General features: G+C 44.7%; 1 protein-coding gene across 1 annotated transcript; it reads left to right on the top strand.

Annotated features, from left to right (window-relative positions):
* Nucleotides 1-3,419: 3,419 nt before the first annotated feature.
* LOC108790224 (protein transport protein Sec16A-like) lies at nucleotides 3,420-16,857 on the top strand (the record flags this gene model as incomplete). The annotated part of the gene is made up of 4 exons (XM_018560443.1): nucleotides 3,420-3,534; nucleotides 11,206-13,666; nucleotides 14,369-14,824; nucleotides 16,721-16,857. Coding segments are annotated over exons 2-4 (2,987 nt in total), but the record flags the coding sequence as incomplete, so codon positions are not given.
* Nucleotides 16,858-17,334: the final 477 nt, after the last annotated feature.

The following is a 17,334-nucleotide window of genomic DNA, read 5'->3' as shown; positions in this document are numbered from 1 at the left end:
ATGGACCGAGCGCCCGACAGTATCAGGAGAGAGAAGGGGACCCGGCGGCATACCTTATCCCGCCGGGTGACTGTCCCCTTCTCTCTCTGCCGGCGTCCATCACCAAGATGGCCGCCGTCAAGGTATCAGAATACTGCCGCGTGTGCGCGATGACCTCTCGGCGGGGTGACACTCGGTTACCGCTCCGGGTGTCACCCAACCTCGGGACGCCGCTGGTGCCACCCATCCGGTTTTCACCCGGACAGCTCAGTTTTGGAGTCTTATGTCCAGGTGTACAGCCAGCGGGCACCCGGACACAAGACACTCAATGCCGACACCGGCACTTTACATTTTCTGACAGATGCAGCTGCCAAGGTCCTCGGCAAGCGCGACCTATGGCAGCCGCATCTGTCTGAAACCCGGATCTTTCTCCGGGCTGTGGGCAGCCTGTCCCGCAGCTCAGGGAAAGATCCAGGTTTCAGGCAGATACGGCCGCCTGAGATCACGCTTGATGGGGACCTCGGCAGCCGCACCTGTGATTGCTCCTCCTCCTTCAGTTCCCTGACACCATGCTGCCCCCTTGCGAACCCATGGTGAGACACCATAGCCCAGACATATCTGAGAGTCGCACAGCCCACCTGAGAACCTGCACAGCCCACCTGGAGACATTGTGGCGCCAACCCAGAACAACATTGTGTATGTAGCTTCAAATTATTTTGTATTGCTGTATAATGCATTGCTGGGATTTGTAGTCCTCTATAAACTGTCTCCTTACTCCCTCCCCTGGTTGCCTCTCCTCGACATTTTTTTCCGCACACAGCGCTAGAGTGTTCAGGTTTCACTTGAAGAAAAGGTGGCAACCCCAGGTCTTGGGCTTTGCACATGACAGGGACAGATTGTGAACCTGTAATTATAAGAAGCCCTGCAGCCAAAATTTAAACACTGGGTGCGGCTGCCTAATAATTGGTCTGATCCGGGCCCTGTGCTTAATATTTTAATCTGTTAGTCATGCGGTGTGTAGCCAGAGAGGACTCAAAAGGGGTTTCCAGAAATGTCAGTTGCTATTATGCTGAACATCTGATTTCTAAAAATCCTAATGCAATATTTGTGTTTTACAGAAAGTAGCTGATAATGATGCCTTTCATGAGCTGGATTGTAGATAGAGCTCCATGAGATGGCGGTTTTCTGTAAAGCGCATGCATTGCATATTATAGTCTTCTTTCAAGGTTAAAGCTGAATTGCAGGCACAGAAACTTTCATTTAAATATTTTCCTCAATAGTCAAAAAGGATATAAATCCTTGCACCAAATGCCTTTTCAAACCCAGATATTAACTTGTAACAGAACCAATTAAAATATAACTGTGCTGAGAGCAGAGCTGTGGGAAGGGCCCAGCAGGCTCCACCCACTACAGGTTACCTGCAAATAACTACAGTAGGGGGCATATACTGGACCATATAGATACTCCCACCAGCACACCTGTATTTCTTCATCCAAAAGAAACGTCTTTATTGACGCTTATTTCAGCAACGTTTCAGAACCTTGCAGGGTCCCTTTATTCAGGCAATTAGTGACTAATACAAGGCGGTTCACCCTTCACTATGAGAGAGCAGGATCATCAGCCATCTTCATTGGTCAGCCCAGGGTGACATAACTCCTGGAAAATGTGCAGCTCAGTGTGCAATATAAAGAGTTTTGTGAGCAGGCAGGTAAGAAGCATTTATTGCAGAAGAGACACAGGGGCCATATTTTTAAACCAGAGAATCTGATATTGAGCAAACATTCTCTGCAGGTGAATCTGCCAGGTGCATGTGTTTTAAATAACATTGATTGATTCACCATCAGAGAATGTTTCGTAAAAGCCGCATTCACTGCTCTATAAATAGACCCTCTAGTATGTCTCTTCTGCAATGAAAGGCCTACCTGCTAGTTTTATTGAAGTAAAGTTCCAATTCTACATGATCCATGGAATTACATCCTCGGTGCAGCCCACCGCCTCCCATGGCCGCTGCACCTGTCACACAAGGATAAAGAGGCTGAAGAGTTTTACTAGAGGGTGGACAGAGCCTGATGGGGAAGCTGAGTGAATAGTTCCCCATCAGGTCTGCCCTGGTACTGATTGACAGCAGACAGTGAGCAGATTCCATAGCCAATAGCAGGCTGTCTAATGGCTATGAAATCTGCCCACTGCCTGCTGTTTATAACTAGGGCAGTGGACCTGATGGGGAACTAGTCCCTCCATTTCCCCAGGCTCTGCCCACTGTCATTGCACAGCTGACAGCCGCCCAGCAACCACTAATGCATCCCTGGCCCCATTCAGCTGCCAGGTGTGAGACTCCCCAGCTGACAGCTAGATGGGGGGTTGCTGGCTGTCATGACCATGACCATACTTGGTCAATTATGTCACCCAGCATTCCTTACCTTTTGTTTACATTTAGCTGTCAGCTGGGGAATTTCTTGACCGGCAGCTGGATGGGACTGGGGGTGTCCTATCAACCAATGATGACAGCTCACTGGCATATACATGTCCCACTCCGAGCACTGCTGCTTCTTTGTATGCCAACTCAGATTTGGTCCGTAAACTGGCGGTATTTTTATTTATTATTTGTTGCAAAATAATGACAGGTTCTTAAAATGGCGCTATTGAGAACTACCTGAGTTTGTCACAGGTTTTTGTAAAGCTACAGAAACTGGTGACATTTATAATTTGGCACAGGACAATTTAAAGGACCATACCTTCAGAAAAGTGGGGCAATGTCTTAACTGAATTCCCCCCATGTGTATTAGTAATAAGCCACGCCTTTGAGACAAGTCAGCCACACCCACCTTTGTCATGGCACCATCCCCTTCTCATCTTATACATTTTTCCCCAGGTAGACCTTTCTGCCTGCCCCCAATATACTGAATAGAGAGATTTACCATCAATTTCTGGGGACGCAGACTGCAGGTATAAACCTGGCAGAGGCCCATTTTTACTGCCCTGAGTATTATTATTATTATACAGGATTTATATAGTGCCAACAGTTTGCGCAGTGCTTTACAATATAAGGAATACATTACAATCACAATACAATTCAAGACAAGGTGGTAAGGAGGGCCCTGCCCATGAGGGCTTACAATCTAAAAGGGAGGGAGTAGAAAATGTTTTGTTTGTATTCGTCGGGCTTCATGGCTCCGGCATTTAAGGCGCTCTATATGCCCAGAGTAGTGCCTGCTGGGTCTCCTTTCAACTGATCCCATTTTGTTGGCCTGTCATTGAGAAGAAGAAAAATAAGCCGCTCTGGGCATTTTAGCCTACCTCCGTTATGTATCCCACCAGCACAATGGCTCCCTTCCTGTGGGCGACAGCTGACAGGCTTAGGCACCACCCCCCGCTCGTCATTGGCCGCTGCTGGCGGAGCTGGCACCAGCTGACGTCAGCACGCAGGGAAGTCTGACGTACCAATGTACACGTCGGCGAGCCGGATGTCAAAGATGGCTGCGCTGCCGAGTTAAGGGATAGTTTCCTTCGGAGCCGGGAGACAGCGGACAGCAGCCGGGCAGAGCTGGGCTGCAGGTGAGAGAAGACAGGGGCGCACGCTGGCGTCACAGAACGGGGCAAGTGTGGAGTGTCAGGGCTGCAGAAGCTCTCAGTTCCTGTGGGGCCCCCTCATAGCTCTGTGTGGCCCCTGAAGTGATTGGGTCTGGATTGGAAAGGTGGTGAGGAGCAGGAGGCATGCGTGGATATTGTCTGGCTGTTAATAAAATAGAGGCAGCTGTAAACATCATTGAAGTAACGAATCCTGCTTTAGGTTCCCTTGTAGAATTGTGCGACTCTTTACCACTATGTGGCCCCTAGCCTTCTAGGGCCCCTTGTGCAGGTATAGCTGGGAATAGAGCTGGGTTGGTTGTTGTTTTTGTGGGGGGTGACAGGTGATAGAATTGTTCTAGGCTGGTAAAGTTTCTGCCCTGTCCTGTGTTGATCTGTTTGGCCTCTGACATGCTAGGACCCCATCACTAGTAATGGGGGGACGACCAGGTGACCAGCATTCTGGTTGTATTTTTTGCCTCTTCAGACTCACAAATCTGTGTGACTCCATGCCCTGCTAGAGCCCTGCCTCTAGGACCCTGGGACCCAAACCAGTGAAAGCAAAATATTCTTTAGCCTGGGCGGTTTGCTTCATTTCTTTCACAAGATCTTCCTTTTGCTGTGCTGTCCATCTTATTTGTCTTTTTGCTTTTTCTTTTTCCTTGGATTGCTTACAGTAGAACTTGCAGAGGAATAATAATGGGACTCGAGTTATTTGTAAGAAGGCCAAAGAGAGCAAAAATACGTAGAAGCATTGACTTGTAAAGCAGATGCAATAAGAGTGATCTCTAGCAGTCTAATGTAATGTTTTTTCCAGTCTATGACTGTCGTTTGAAGCATGTCCCAAGTCCATGGTAACTCCAATAGCGCAGCTGCGGCCGCTGACCATGTCGTGCAGCGTGCCTGCATTCTGCTTTTTATAAAATGTGGCAGTAGAGGCATTGGCAGCTTGTATCTTTCTTTAAAAACTCTTGTTTTAGGTTGCCCTACATCTTTGGTTCTCAACTGGTGGGTCGTGACCCAAAAATGGGTCGCGACTCCATGTTCAGGGGGGTCGCTGCGTGCCTTCCACTTTTCTAGATGAGAGGCTCCTCAGCCTCCTCCTACCGCAGCACTGTCAGTTCTCGCACCAAGCAGCCATTCAAAATATGCTGCCTGGTGCCGAGTGTCAGCTTGGGGTGGGCTGGAGCTATGGCCACGAGGCAGCTCCATCCATATGTGCAGTGCTTGCAGCTCCCTCACGTGTCCTGTAGAGGTCCCTGGACTGGAGTGACGTCACATTCTGGCTCCCGGCACCTCTACAGGGCATGCAAGTTGTACAAGCAATGCACATTTTGGATAGAGCTCTGTCACAGCAGCCCACACTGGACCCCAGGCTGAGGATCCCCTCCAGTTCTTGTAAGGTAGGGAGACTGGGTGGATCGTACAAAAAAGAAAAAAAACAATTACATTTATTTTTTGAAGTGTGTATATGTGATTGTGTCTGTGATTGTGTGTGTCTGCCAGTGTTTTTGAGGGCCTGTTCACACTAGTACAGTGTTACAGTGTAATCAAACAGTCCTGTGCAATTACCACGCAATCACACTGACTACGCGCTCTGGTGCGGAAGGTGTGTTGCGTTGCCATTTGTTTGAATGACACCCCATACGTACCTCCTGCCCACAGTTCAATTGCCCGCACCGGAATGTGTGGTACTGCAATGCCGTGCGTTCCATTGCAATGCGTCGCGATTTAATGACCAAGCACATGTGGGTCCTGAGGTTACACAGGTTGAGAACCACTGCTCTACATAACCCCATCTATAAACGCAGTTACATGTAGTGAGATGGCAGGGCTGTTATTGGTAGCCGTAGACAATACTCAGGTCTTATGTTGCTGTAACCCCTCAATTGCTGGGGACACCTCTGTAAAGGAGGGCTAGTGAGCTTTGATTATGGAGTAGTAAGGGTCAGGGTTGTGCTCTAGGCTGCCTCAGGTGTTGCATAGGTCTCGCATTTCTTTTTGATATGGGGGACCGGGCAGAGATTGTTGATATAGGGGTTACAGATGACAAGTCTGTAGCTGGTGTGCTGTGTCCCAATCCTCCTAATTTGGGGGGCACTGTGTGTGTCATTTCTAACTTAAAGTGGCAAATGACAGAGCTGTATATAGGCAGCAGAGTCTTCAGCTGGGCCACATCTCTTAGGTCCTATGTGTCAGTCCTCTGCCATGCATAACAATACCACACCAATGTTCATTTATAAAGGACACGTGTGTGAGATACTATGTGTGAGATGACAAGGTGGGAAGTGGCATCTTTGGCTGGCTTGGATATTCCTATTAGTTCTCTGCTGTCCTGGACAAGTCAGACCTGATCAGAGGCCAATGTGTAATCCTCTGCCGCTCAAGAGGAGTTTTATTTGGTGCCACATGATAACTGTAAGGCATGCCATGGATCAAGACCTCTGTTGCCTAGACTGGAACCCTTTTCAGTTATATATTTTTCAGCATATATTTGAGTGGTATGCCAAGGGCCATTACAAGCGCCTTATTTTTTGCAATGACGTTTTTGTTTCCGATCACGCTAGTAGCTCGTAGAACATCTTCCTGCAGAGATGAGCACAGTTTGTTAGAAAAGTGATTTTTAAAGGAAGGTAATGGAATCATCTGTTCATTGGGGCCATACTGATGTCATGTACCCTGGGGCTGTGGATGAGGAGGTAGACTGCATGAAGATAGGCTGCTGTGTTTAAGGATACCAGATATGCTTTCTGTATGTGACATCTGTCACGGGTCATCCACTTCCTGCTCTGCAATAGTCTTCTGTCTGCAGGCTGTGCAGTGGCTGCATTTATCAGGGAAAATAGGTCCTTAGGCTGCCTGTTAAACACCAACTCATCCACCGCAAGTGCAACCTTATCTTCTAAGTAAATTCACTTCTATGTTTATCATTTAAAAAGACTGGAACAGTTGTCCATGGCAACCAATCAGCTTCTATGTTTCATTTTGAAAGTGTAACTGAACATGCTGAGGTTAGAAGCTGATTGGTTAACATGCACAGCTGTTCCAGATGCTATCTTAGTAAATTGCCCCAACGTGTTTGTTGATCAACTTGGGTTAGCAAAGTTTATAAAGTCATCGGTGTTTGACCAGGATCAACCCCTTCATGATGAAGGTAAACATAAACGTTAAGGCCTGAACCCAGTTTTGCAACTTTGGCATGTAATAGTAAAACGACATATCTTTGCAATGACTTAATATATACAGGAGTGTACTGGACAGTTTGGGCTTTCATTTGGTGGTAAATGTTTAGGGATATCCTCATTTTTGTTTTATTATCAAAGAGAAATTGACCCAAAATAGTAAAAATTATATGATTTTGTTTTTCAACTTTAACCCTAATAATTCTTGGTTATGCCATGACCCACCACCAAAAGGAAACTCAAGATAAATTCTCCTCCTGACATTCATGGGGATACAAGATATGTGTTCTGTAATACATACTGGCACTCGCACTTTACCTAAAACACACTGACACTGACACTGATACTAACATGAACCTAGATCAAGCCCAATCCAACTATTTTATCTTTTTATTTTCTTTTTTACACACTTTTCTGTACATGCTTCTCCACTCTCAGAGATACATTGGGGGAACACTGTCTGAGGCAAGTTCTATACCAACTGGTACATTTGTCAATAGTAACCAATTGGCGTTTCATCTTTTCTGCACAGCTTAGAAAATGAATATCCAAAAGCTGATTGGCTGCCCTCCAGCAGCTGATACAAAGTTTGTCTCGGACGCTAATGAATTCCCCCAATTGTGTCTCTTTCTTGTCAAAGAGAATAAAGAGATACAGGGGACGTTTTATTAGTGATTGCTGTAATTATCACAGTGATCACATAATTTGTTAGTCTTGAGTCCAGGAGCTGTTAGTGGTAGCTCAGTCTCTGTGCTGGGGCGTGTGATTGATGCTACATTTATTTGGCAGCGGGAAGGGGTTAAAATGCTTGTATGTACATTTTTCAGTGTAGAGGAGGAAAGGTTAATAACCCCCATCAGTTTGTTTTTGCGCTGTCTGTATCCCATTAGGCCTCATTCACACACAACGCAAGCAAAATTGTATATTGCGTTAATACGAGCATATATGCGTGCACTATATGCAATCCCAGAAAGCATCACTCGTAATGGAATTTTTAATGTGCTGTACGCATGTACGTGCGCAGAAATACGCTGCCCGGACGCATCTGTTCCATTCTGTTTTTGCGCATATATACGGCTCCATACGCGGCTGTGTGTATGGAGCCATTTATTTGCATATGTTGCATATGGTACAATACGCACATACGTGCGGCAGTGTGAATGAGGCCTTGGAGAGATTTCCTTTCACAGTCATCTGTGGAAGAGGCGTCTCCATTGGAAGCTTTACTCTCCTCTCTAGTTAACATTTGTAAAATGTTGGTTCCCCCCCTTGCTTTCTGTGTCGTGACAATGATTGCTAGCACAAATAGAGCGGCTGACTGATTCCTACTTGATTTACCTATTTTGCGTTATCTGCAAGTACTGAAAAAAAGCAGTTATTTTTTTTGTGTTCCACCCAATTTTACACCATTTAAATAAGGCTTTAGATCTAATCTTTGTAGTCCTGTTTACTCATTAGTAGGCAATATAACAATGGGATACTTGACTTCCTTGGTTTGTATATAGAAAAGTGGTGTCAGAGCTTCACTAGAACATCTGCTTTTTAAGTACAAAAAATAATACACAATTCTCAATATTATGTTTAGACTGTTATACAATGTAAGCGTTTATCAAGTTCACTCGTTACTGTTACATAACAAGTAATAAAATGTTACTGAAAGTGATTTGTGACCTTTCTCCCACACTTATGGCTATTTCAAATGCTGGTATCATTTATGAAAGTTTTTGATAAAAAAAGGAAAGCAAGTGTCTGCCGAAGGGAGAGTCCATTATTATCATATGCCTACAAGCATTTTTCATCTCCACCCAGGTCTTGCGTTTAAAACAAAAACTCTTTTACTTTATTAGAAGTTATTACTGATAAAGAGCTGGCCATGGCTCGAAAGTCCCTATTAAATGATCGGAGCCATCGTGTTTTGTACGATCATCTATATGATATAAAGGGAAATAGCTTCTTTTTTTTCTTTCAAACAGAAGAATGCTTTTACATATTTGAGGATCCATTGACTGGTCAAAGCAGGTTTCATGCTGGCACTAGGTGAGGGCTTAGGTTCAGAATTACAAGTTACTGTTATCATAGAGAAATGCATATATGGACCATGTAGAACATTTCGTGGCAGCACACTTCTAAAGGATTTTATGCAATTTAGTCTTTTTTTTTTTTTTTTTTAAGCTGTCAAATTCATTTTAGAACTGGCCGGCCGTGGTCAAATGTTGGTGCTTTGTTGGAGTTGAATCCCATATCTGCCCCTTGTAAGCATTTGACTGACAGGGAGGTGGTTGGTATGCTTACTATGTACATAGCCAGCCTTTGCAAAGCCATCCTTGCATAAGATGGCTAGCAGTTTTCAGTAAGGCGATAAGTACTTGTTTAAAGATTCTATTAGGATGGCATGACATTTGACTTGGCAGCATAAAGGTGAGGTTTTGCATAATGTTTCTCTTACAAGTCTTGCAATGCAATAGTTTTAGAGCCCGATACTGACAGTTTAGGGTACAGGTATCTAACCACTTTAAAACTACAATTCCCAACATGCAGTGCAGCAGCAGCCACACAACCTCGCTGTCAATTCATACTATTTATTACTTTTTGTGAGCCTGTGGGAGGATCATGTAACAGTCAAGCAGGTTGGCCTCAGACTGTCAGGTTGGCAGTGGAAGGAATAGCTGAGTATACATAGAGAGATAAAATCCGCCTCTATTTGCTTTTTGACGTGCACTGTTCCACGCCATCACCAGTGGCAGCCAGGAGTACAGCGTACATTATTTGCTTTAGATGTTCCAATTAATTTGCAGAATTCACATTTCTTTTACCATCCAGAGTTCCTGTTTCACCACACTATGAATCATCCTTTTACTGTTTGCTCCGAGCCTTATTTTTTAGCCTTCTTTAATAACCAGTAAGTAAATATGATTTAAAAAGTTATTTTTTTGCTGCATTTAAAACGTTTTTCCTCTTTATCTGGATTGTCTTCAGTTGCTGCATTGATTTGCAAATGTGGTTTTTAGATGCAGTATCATGTAACCTTATTCGCCATTTTCAATTTGTATTAAATCCCTCCTTCATGTACACATCCTGGTTGGATAAGAAATCACCTGAGCAGTTTAAATAAAGAATAAATGTTATCTTTGGCTCATCCACTTTGTAAACAAGTAGAAATTTTTTTAGTTAAATTAGGAGACCCAGCATGTAATAAATACATCCGGAAAAACATTCAATGAAAAAGATAAATACATTTGGCTATAGACCTGCAAGTGCAGTCAGATGCACTGGTATTATCTGACTGCACTGAGGTTTCTGTGTTGGCTGGCTGTACCATAATATACAAGCTGGGTTAGCTCATGTATATTTGTGGGATTGCTCATTGATATAGGTAATCCAAGATATAGGTAATCTGATAATCTTTCATTTCAATACTGCATCATATTTAGTGACTTGGTGCCTTTGGGCTAAAAATACTTCTTCATGTGTAGAATGCAGCAACAAGTAACATCTGAAATTTACCTCCATTTGTTTAAGGTCTGTTCAAACAATGAAAGGTTATTTCTAGTTAGTTTATTTGTATGGGGGGGGGGGGGGGGGATGGCAAAAAACTGAGTTGCCAGTCAACACAAAACGGGCACATAAGAGGTAAAAGTCAAGTAAGTGGTCAATATAAAGATACTAGTAGCATATGCTGACAAAACAAATGTAACAATGACAGATAAATCAAGTAAAGTTGAGATCAAGTGAGGGCTAGTTCATCCCAGACCTGCATGCGTCTGCGCAGCTGTAGTGCGATCTGTTTTGCTGCGATTTTAACAAGATTTATGCAGTGTTTTTTGTTGTACTTAAAATGGGTGTTCAGGTGCTTTCCGATGCGTTTGCCTGCGGGTTTGATGTGTTCCGCCACGATCCTATGCAGCTAAAATAGGGAAAGCAGTATTTTTTTCTGGAACGGACTGCTCTGGTGTGAACAGAGCACAAGAAATCCCGTAGGAAAGCATTGTGATGCGTTTCTGGTGTGGTGTGAACTGGCCCTAACTGGGCAAAAAATACTAAGTAACTATTCCCAGATGTATTGAAAGGTGCTACTGCCCCCATAAGAAAGCTGTATAAATGCAAGAAAAGTGTTTTGTTGACCTTGATAATTAAGTCCACAGTGGCAGGTCCCATATTTCTGTCATGTCAGGTGATGTGCATGTTGGGAGATGGCATGCAATGCTTCATAGCTCACTTATTTGTATTTATTTAGCATGCTATCCCCATCTTCTTGCCTCTAATAGTTTGTTGAACTGTAGGTTTACTTTTCCCCCCCTTGCTTGTCCTTCCATTCTCAAGCAGTAACCTATGGCAGCCAGTCTGATTTTGACAGATTGGTATAGTCGGTAAGATGTAAGAGAATGCATTGCTGTACTTGTTTTTGCTTGTTGCTCTTTTCCTGTTTAGTTTAAGGCCATGGGTACATTCTTAATATTTTCATTTTTTTTTTTTTCAGGATAATATCTGCAGTTTTTTTTAATTCAAGAAAAAATTGGGGACACTACAGCAAGTAGAAGAAAAACATGCAGCCACCTCCTCCGGCTGGCCCTTCGGGGATGGGTGGACCTCCTCGCATGGGAATGACCACTAATGCATCCTGGCGTAAAAGAACTCCTACTCCAACAGCAATGGCAGCCCCTCCAGTACAGCCGGTCACTGACCCCTTTGCATTTAGCAGAGTGACTCCTCAAAGTTTTGCACCAGGGAATGCACCAAAGTCAAATATGTTGGCAATGCCCAGTTCATCTCCCTCACTGCTCCCCCGGCCTGGCCCCCCCATAGCTGCTGATGATAAATCCCTGGCTGGTGATCAAGCATACATACCAAGTTCTACTCCCCAACCTGGTGCAGGAGCAGCCGTGCACAGCAGTGTGTCTTCTCCGTTGTTACCTAGTGGGCATTTTCCGAACAGCATGGCTTCAGTACCTACCATGCCACTGGGTTTGGCCCGTTCTGCTCCTGCATCTCTTCGTAATGTTACAGGAGGACTGGAAAATCCATCAATGCCAAGTCAGGGAAGATCTCAAAGTAGGCAAAATGTAAATACAGACGTGGGTAATGGAAGCAATGTTTCGGCACCATTACAGTCGTATCCTCCCTCATCTTCTCATCAAACTACGGCACCTTGGGGATCCACTCAGGTTGCGCCACCTACCTCCAGTCAGAATTTCCCTCCAGCTGCTCAGCACGTCGCTTACAATGCACCCTATTATTCCCCTCCATATTTAGAAGTTTCCCACCTGCCACCCCAATCCAGTGATCAAACCTATTTATCAGCCCCACAAAGGACTGCTCCAGCGCCTTTCCCACTTACTGGTGGTTCCAATCACATCCAACAGCAAAATCCTTCTCAGTTCAATAACAGCATCCCAATGGATTATATGCAAAACCAGAATATTGAACATAACAGCTGGTTTAGTCAGGCCTCTCAAGAGCCACAGCAAAACCCACCATTAACCAGTTCTACCATTTTTCCTCCTGGAGCTCCATTACCGATGCCTGAAAATAAGCCCCAAAGTGAATCTGCGAAAATTCCAGGCAGTGAAGTTAATTCAGGAACAGTATCAACTTTTTTTAAAGGGGAAGATGCAGAAAATGTTGAAATCCTCTCAACTGAACAGCAGAAAAATGCTAGTTTACATGCAAGTCATGTTCCCTATCAAAATACTGGGTACTCAGCAATATCTTCTGCACAAGCTCAGTCAGCTGTTTCAAACCCCCAGACTATTACATCGCCATTTCATCCTGCAGTTACAAATACTCCGTTATTAGTATCTGATAATTCCAGTGGTTTTCAAGATCCACATGGACTTTGGAGAGTAGACAGCAACGATAACCAACCCACAGAAGCCAAAGGTGGGTCTGATCAGCCCTATGAAAATGTGGAAAATGTTGAGTGTGTTCAAAACCTTGAAGTTTTACCGAATGAACCTCTCAACATTTTTCCAACTACTTTAAATTCAGTTGGGTTTAGGTATGGATCAGTACCTGTTGCAACTCTTCCCAAGAATGTCCCCAGCCACACTGAAGGAGGTCCAAACTTGGAGGCCCCTGAAGGGTTGTCGCATCCTGTTCGTTCTGATAGCGTATCTTCAAACTACAGCAATTTAAGTCACCGAAGTCTTCCCATTTCCACAAGACCTCAGGAATTGGTAGGCACCTTTATTCAGAAGGAAAGTGGAAAACTTGAGAATGAAAGCACCATCCGTTTATTTAACCAAATTGATTCTTCCCAGTTGGGTAAAGACTCAAATATACAAGCCATGGGGCAGAAAGCTTTCCATGGTAATTTGTCTCAGCCACCAACCCCAAGTCCACCAAAACCTACTGGCATATTTCAAGCCAGTGTAAACAGTTCTTTTGAACCTGTCCGTTCATTCGTAAAACCAGTTGATATAGACCAGTCAAAGGTAGTTGGTGACGTTCCAGACGCCAACAAACATGTATCAAACACTTCCAACAATGCCATGCCAGCAGCTTCTCCAGGAAACTTAGAGCAGCCTCCTGATAATTTGGAAAGTATTTTTACAAGCAATGCTAATGCTGAGGTTTTTAACGTAACCAGCGGAAATGCTTTTGGAGTTCCATCCTTTGATAACCTGTTACTGGATAAACGTCCTTCGTCAAGAGCTCATGGGTCAAATAAAAAGTGTGAAAGCCCTGCAACTACTTTGTGGGCTCAAGGAGAACTGCCCAATTTTGGAGGCAACGTCCTACTGGCTCCACCAGCTCCTGCTGTTTATGTTCCTCCCAAACCTCAAAATGAAGTGATACAGCCTCCAGAAGACGTGGCTTTGGATACACAAAACAGCAGGCCTGACCCAGCACAGTTTCTGACAATGCCAGAGGAGAACACCTCCTCAGAAAATCTTGAGAACCCTCCAAAAATAGGAGACGACGAACATCCTCCATCACAGGCAAGTTCTGGATATGCCAGTCTGTTGTCTTCGCCACCCACAGATTCCTTACATAATCAGCCTGTTTTGATTGCTCAGCCAAACAAAAACTATAATTTGGCACAGCCTATAAATTTTTCTTTATCTTTGCCCAATCAAATCAAGAACTTTAATTCTGCAAAAGATCCCTCAGCTGCTGACAAACCAGCTCTTACTAGTAATTATATTCCTGCTCCAAATGCTTCTCTTGCTCTGTTTCAGCCTGGTCCTCCGCTTAAAGTGCCTAATACTCTCAATAATAATTTGCCCCCTGGCAGTGATCGCTTTTCTGATTTTTTTCCCAATCAGCCTCAAAATGTTATGCCATCCTCAACCAATCAGATTCCACTCAATTTAGTCACAGATGGGCAGAAAAATAATAAGGCAGAAAGTGTGGCAATTGAGTCATTGAAATCTTCAGTTCCTGTATCGGGGTCTCATGTGTCTGTGGGAAATGCTGCTGGGACAGTTGTTGTCCCAGGCAGGATGGTTAGCGGTCATATGGAGAATGCAGGGGCTCTTGATTTTACAGTGCCTCGTGCATCTGCCAATCAAAATGCTAATGTTCACGCTCCAATCCAGAATCTGCCTCTTGCAGGTGCCCCTAACTATTCAAATCAGTCAACCAATGTCCTAAATTTCCAACCTGGGGCAGATATTAACAAACAAGGTTTTTATCAGCAGGTTACTAAAGATGTCCAACAGCAGCCCACCCTAGGGACTTTGCAGTCTGGACCAGGGCCTTCTCACGAGTACATGACTCCTGTTTCTCAGGCTCCACCCGGAGCTCCTCCAGGGCAGGTACCTCCTGGGTCTATGTCTGCGACTTATCCTCCACAGCCGGAACTTCCGGTACCAAGTGTTCAGCATCCTACAGATCTACGGTACAGCGGCAGTTCAGAGCCAGGACCTAAATATGAATCTTCCGAGCAGCCACTTCACCCTCCTGTGTCAACCTCTGCTACACCAGCAAACCCAAGCTACCCTGTAGGGTACCCAGAACAGTCAAGACCACCTGCATCTGAAATGCCACAGCAAGCAGATCCTTATTACTACTACAGAGGGTATGGTACATACCCATCAGCTTACCCACAGCCGTATCCACCTGTGGATCCTCGAGCCTCTCATCTTTACTATCAGGTAAAAGCTTGTTATCTTACCCTTTCCGGAATCTTGCACAACTGTTTATATCTGTTTGGGAGGTTTTGAGGGTTTTCCACTGAAAAGGTTGGTGTTTTTCTAAAATGAAAAAGCTAACCCCTTTCTTTATAGAAAACACCAACCTTTTCAGAAGAATCTCTCAAATTAGAGTAATAGGATTCTGCAGAGCTCTAGAGAGGCAGAACCAGCTGTCATTTAGCTAGTGGGGTAGATCCCAACAATATTGTCAGGATCCATCTCAGCTGCAGCGTGTAACGCATTCAATGGTGCTAGTGGTTCTCACCGAATGTCGTCTCTCGATGATGTATTACAGCTGCGGAATGAGACTGCCCATGACATGCAAGGAATGTTCACTGGTGATTCAGCATAAATGATAGGGTATTAAGTTATTAGCATCCAAGTCCTGGATCTGTATTATGTCATACAGTCCATCTAATACACAATGGAAATGTTCCATACAGAAATCACCCAAATTGGGTTTAAACTACAAGTCCTCTTGAGGAAGTTGAACTGTGTGTGTACCACTTTAAGTAGGCAGTTGCCACATATGACAAGTGCATGCTGATTTGTGGCTACAATATATGAAGAGGTAAAGTATACTTGCGGTTAGTAGTGTTGTGTAGTCTGGAATTGCTATAAAGTTCACTTGCAAGAGAGAGAGAGAGAGAGAGAGGTTCCTCCAAGGTGTCTGTCGGGGGCTCGAGATTCTCCCAGTGGAGAGGCAATTCAATGGATATCCAGGTGATAGAGTACTGGTGCCTTTAAGGAGAGCTGTGTCAGAGGCCAATGGCAGGTAAGCTGTGGTGTACTCTCAGGGAAGAAGGATGGATGGCTGAGGGTGAGCAGAAATGCAGCAGTCTGGAGGATGCTGAGAGGTGCAAGTCCTGAGCAGGCAATGGGTTGTGCAAACAACAAAGCAGGGGAAGTGCTCAGCGTCATATGTTACTAGGGCGCTGTGCATTTCAAACTGACAGCCGGGGAGGAGTGACGGGACGTCAGGGAAGTGGGCGGCGCTGGACTTCGTACACGGAGCGTGACCGAGTAAGTATATTACACAGCGGGGCTGTGCACTGTCAGCATATAGCGGGCAATAGCCTGCTGTATGCTGAGTTTTGGGTCATAGGACTGCATTCGTAAATTGTCCTCCTGTCACCCTAAAGAGAACCAAAAAAGGTTTGTCCTAGTTCTCTTTTAGCTTCCACAATAGCGGCACAGCAGTAAAAACCTGGCAGAGGTTCTAACCCTTCACCGCTTTCTCCAGAACTGAAAAAAAAAAGTTTTGGCTTAATTTCTGAATTATCTGTTTATCAGCTCCCTATGTATTCTCTACATCACTAAATGTATGGGGGCTAAAACATTTGGGGGCCTAATTCCACTTTATATGACAAGTGGGTTGCTAGTGCTGTATAGCATAAAGAGCTAAAAGGGAGCAAGAGTTCCTTTTCAAGCTAGGATCTTCCTCTCTGTTCCCAACAAAGCTCTATAGAATTTGTATGTTCTCCCCCAATGTAGGTTTCTTCCAGTTACAGAAAACTTTCTGTAAGACTAATAGGTTAAATGTCTCTTACCTACATTTCAGGAGAGTTTAAAGAAGATTTCTGGGATTTTGTCAAACTTACCCTTGCAGCGGGCAAAGCTGCGTACCCGCACGCACGGGTGCTTGCTTAGCTGATGGAGGCATCCGTGCAGGGGTCAGGAGGGAGAGTGCTGCGGGGAGCCACTAGAAAATGAGGAATTAAACATTTTTCATAAACACCAAACGATTTCTTGTTGTATGGGCCCCATATTTATGAAACAAATACATAAAAATGAAGCTTTAATATCACTTTAAGGAAACCATATATAATGTGCTGGTCACATGGTGTTCTTTTGCAGGACTCCTATGGAGCTTATGATCCAGCCTACAGACAATATGCTAATAGTGGAATTGTGAACCCTGGAAAGTACCCATACCAAGAACCGGAGCGACCTAGCTCAAGATCTAGCCACTGCTCAGATCGACCATCATCAAGGTTTGTCTTTCTTTGAACCGCAGTTTTTCTTTCAAATAAAGAATGGCTCTGATTTTTCCCTTGATCCTGAGCAGCACTGTAATACTGCTGGCGACGTTAATTACATTAGAGCAGGGGCGCCCACAATTTTTCGTCTGGAGATCTACTTTTCAAATGACGAGCTCAATGAGATCTACCAAGGGAAAAAACACCTGCATTCAGGGGGGGGAGGGGGCGTCGCAGTGCATCGAAGTCAATGGCACCGCAGCCACGCCCCCAGTGCAATTGCCGCAACAGGAATGCAGGCACATTAGTGTCTGCGTTCCGGTCTGCACTAATGCTGCATTTTTGGATATTTTTGCAGATCACACTGAGGGCGGGGGAGCCAGCCGGCTTGCGCTCCAATGCGTTCTAGAGGCCGAACACTCTGGAATGCAGACTTTGTGATGTGAACCGGCTCTCTCTCTCTCCTCGTGCTTCCTTCTCTCTCTCTCTCTC

This window comes from Nanorana parkeri, unplaced genomic scaffold (genome assembly GCF_000935625.1).
Source record: "Nanorana parkeri isolate BGI_ZX_2015 unplaced genomic scaffold, ASM93562v1 scaffold455, whole genome shotgun sequence".
Taxonomy (NCBI): Eukaryota; Metazoa; Chordata; class Amphibia; order Anura; family Dicroglossidae; genus Nanorana; species Nanorana parkeri.
The sequence above is the reverse complement of the archived record's forward strand: the minus strand, read 5'-3'. Positions and strand labels throughout refer to the sequence as shown.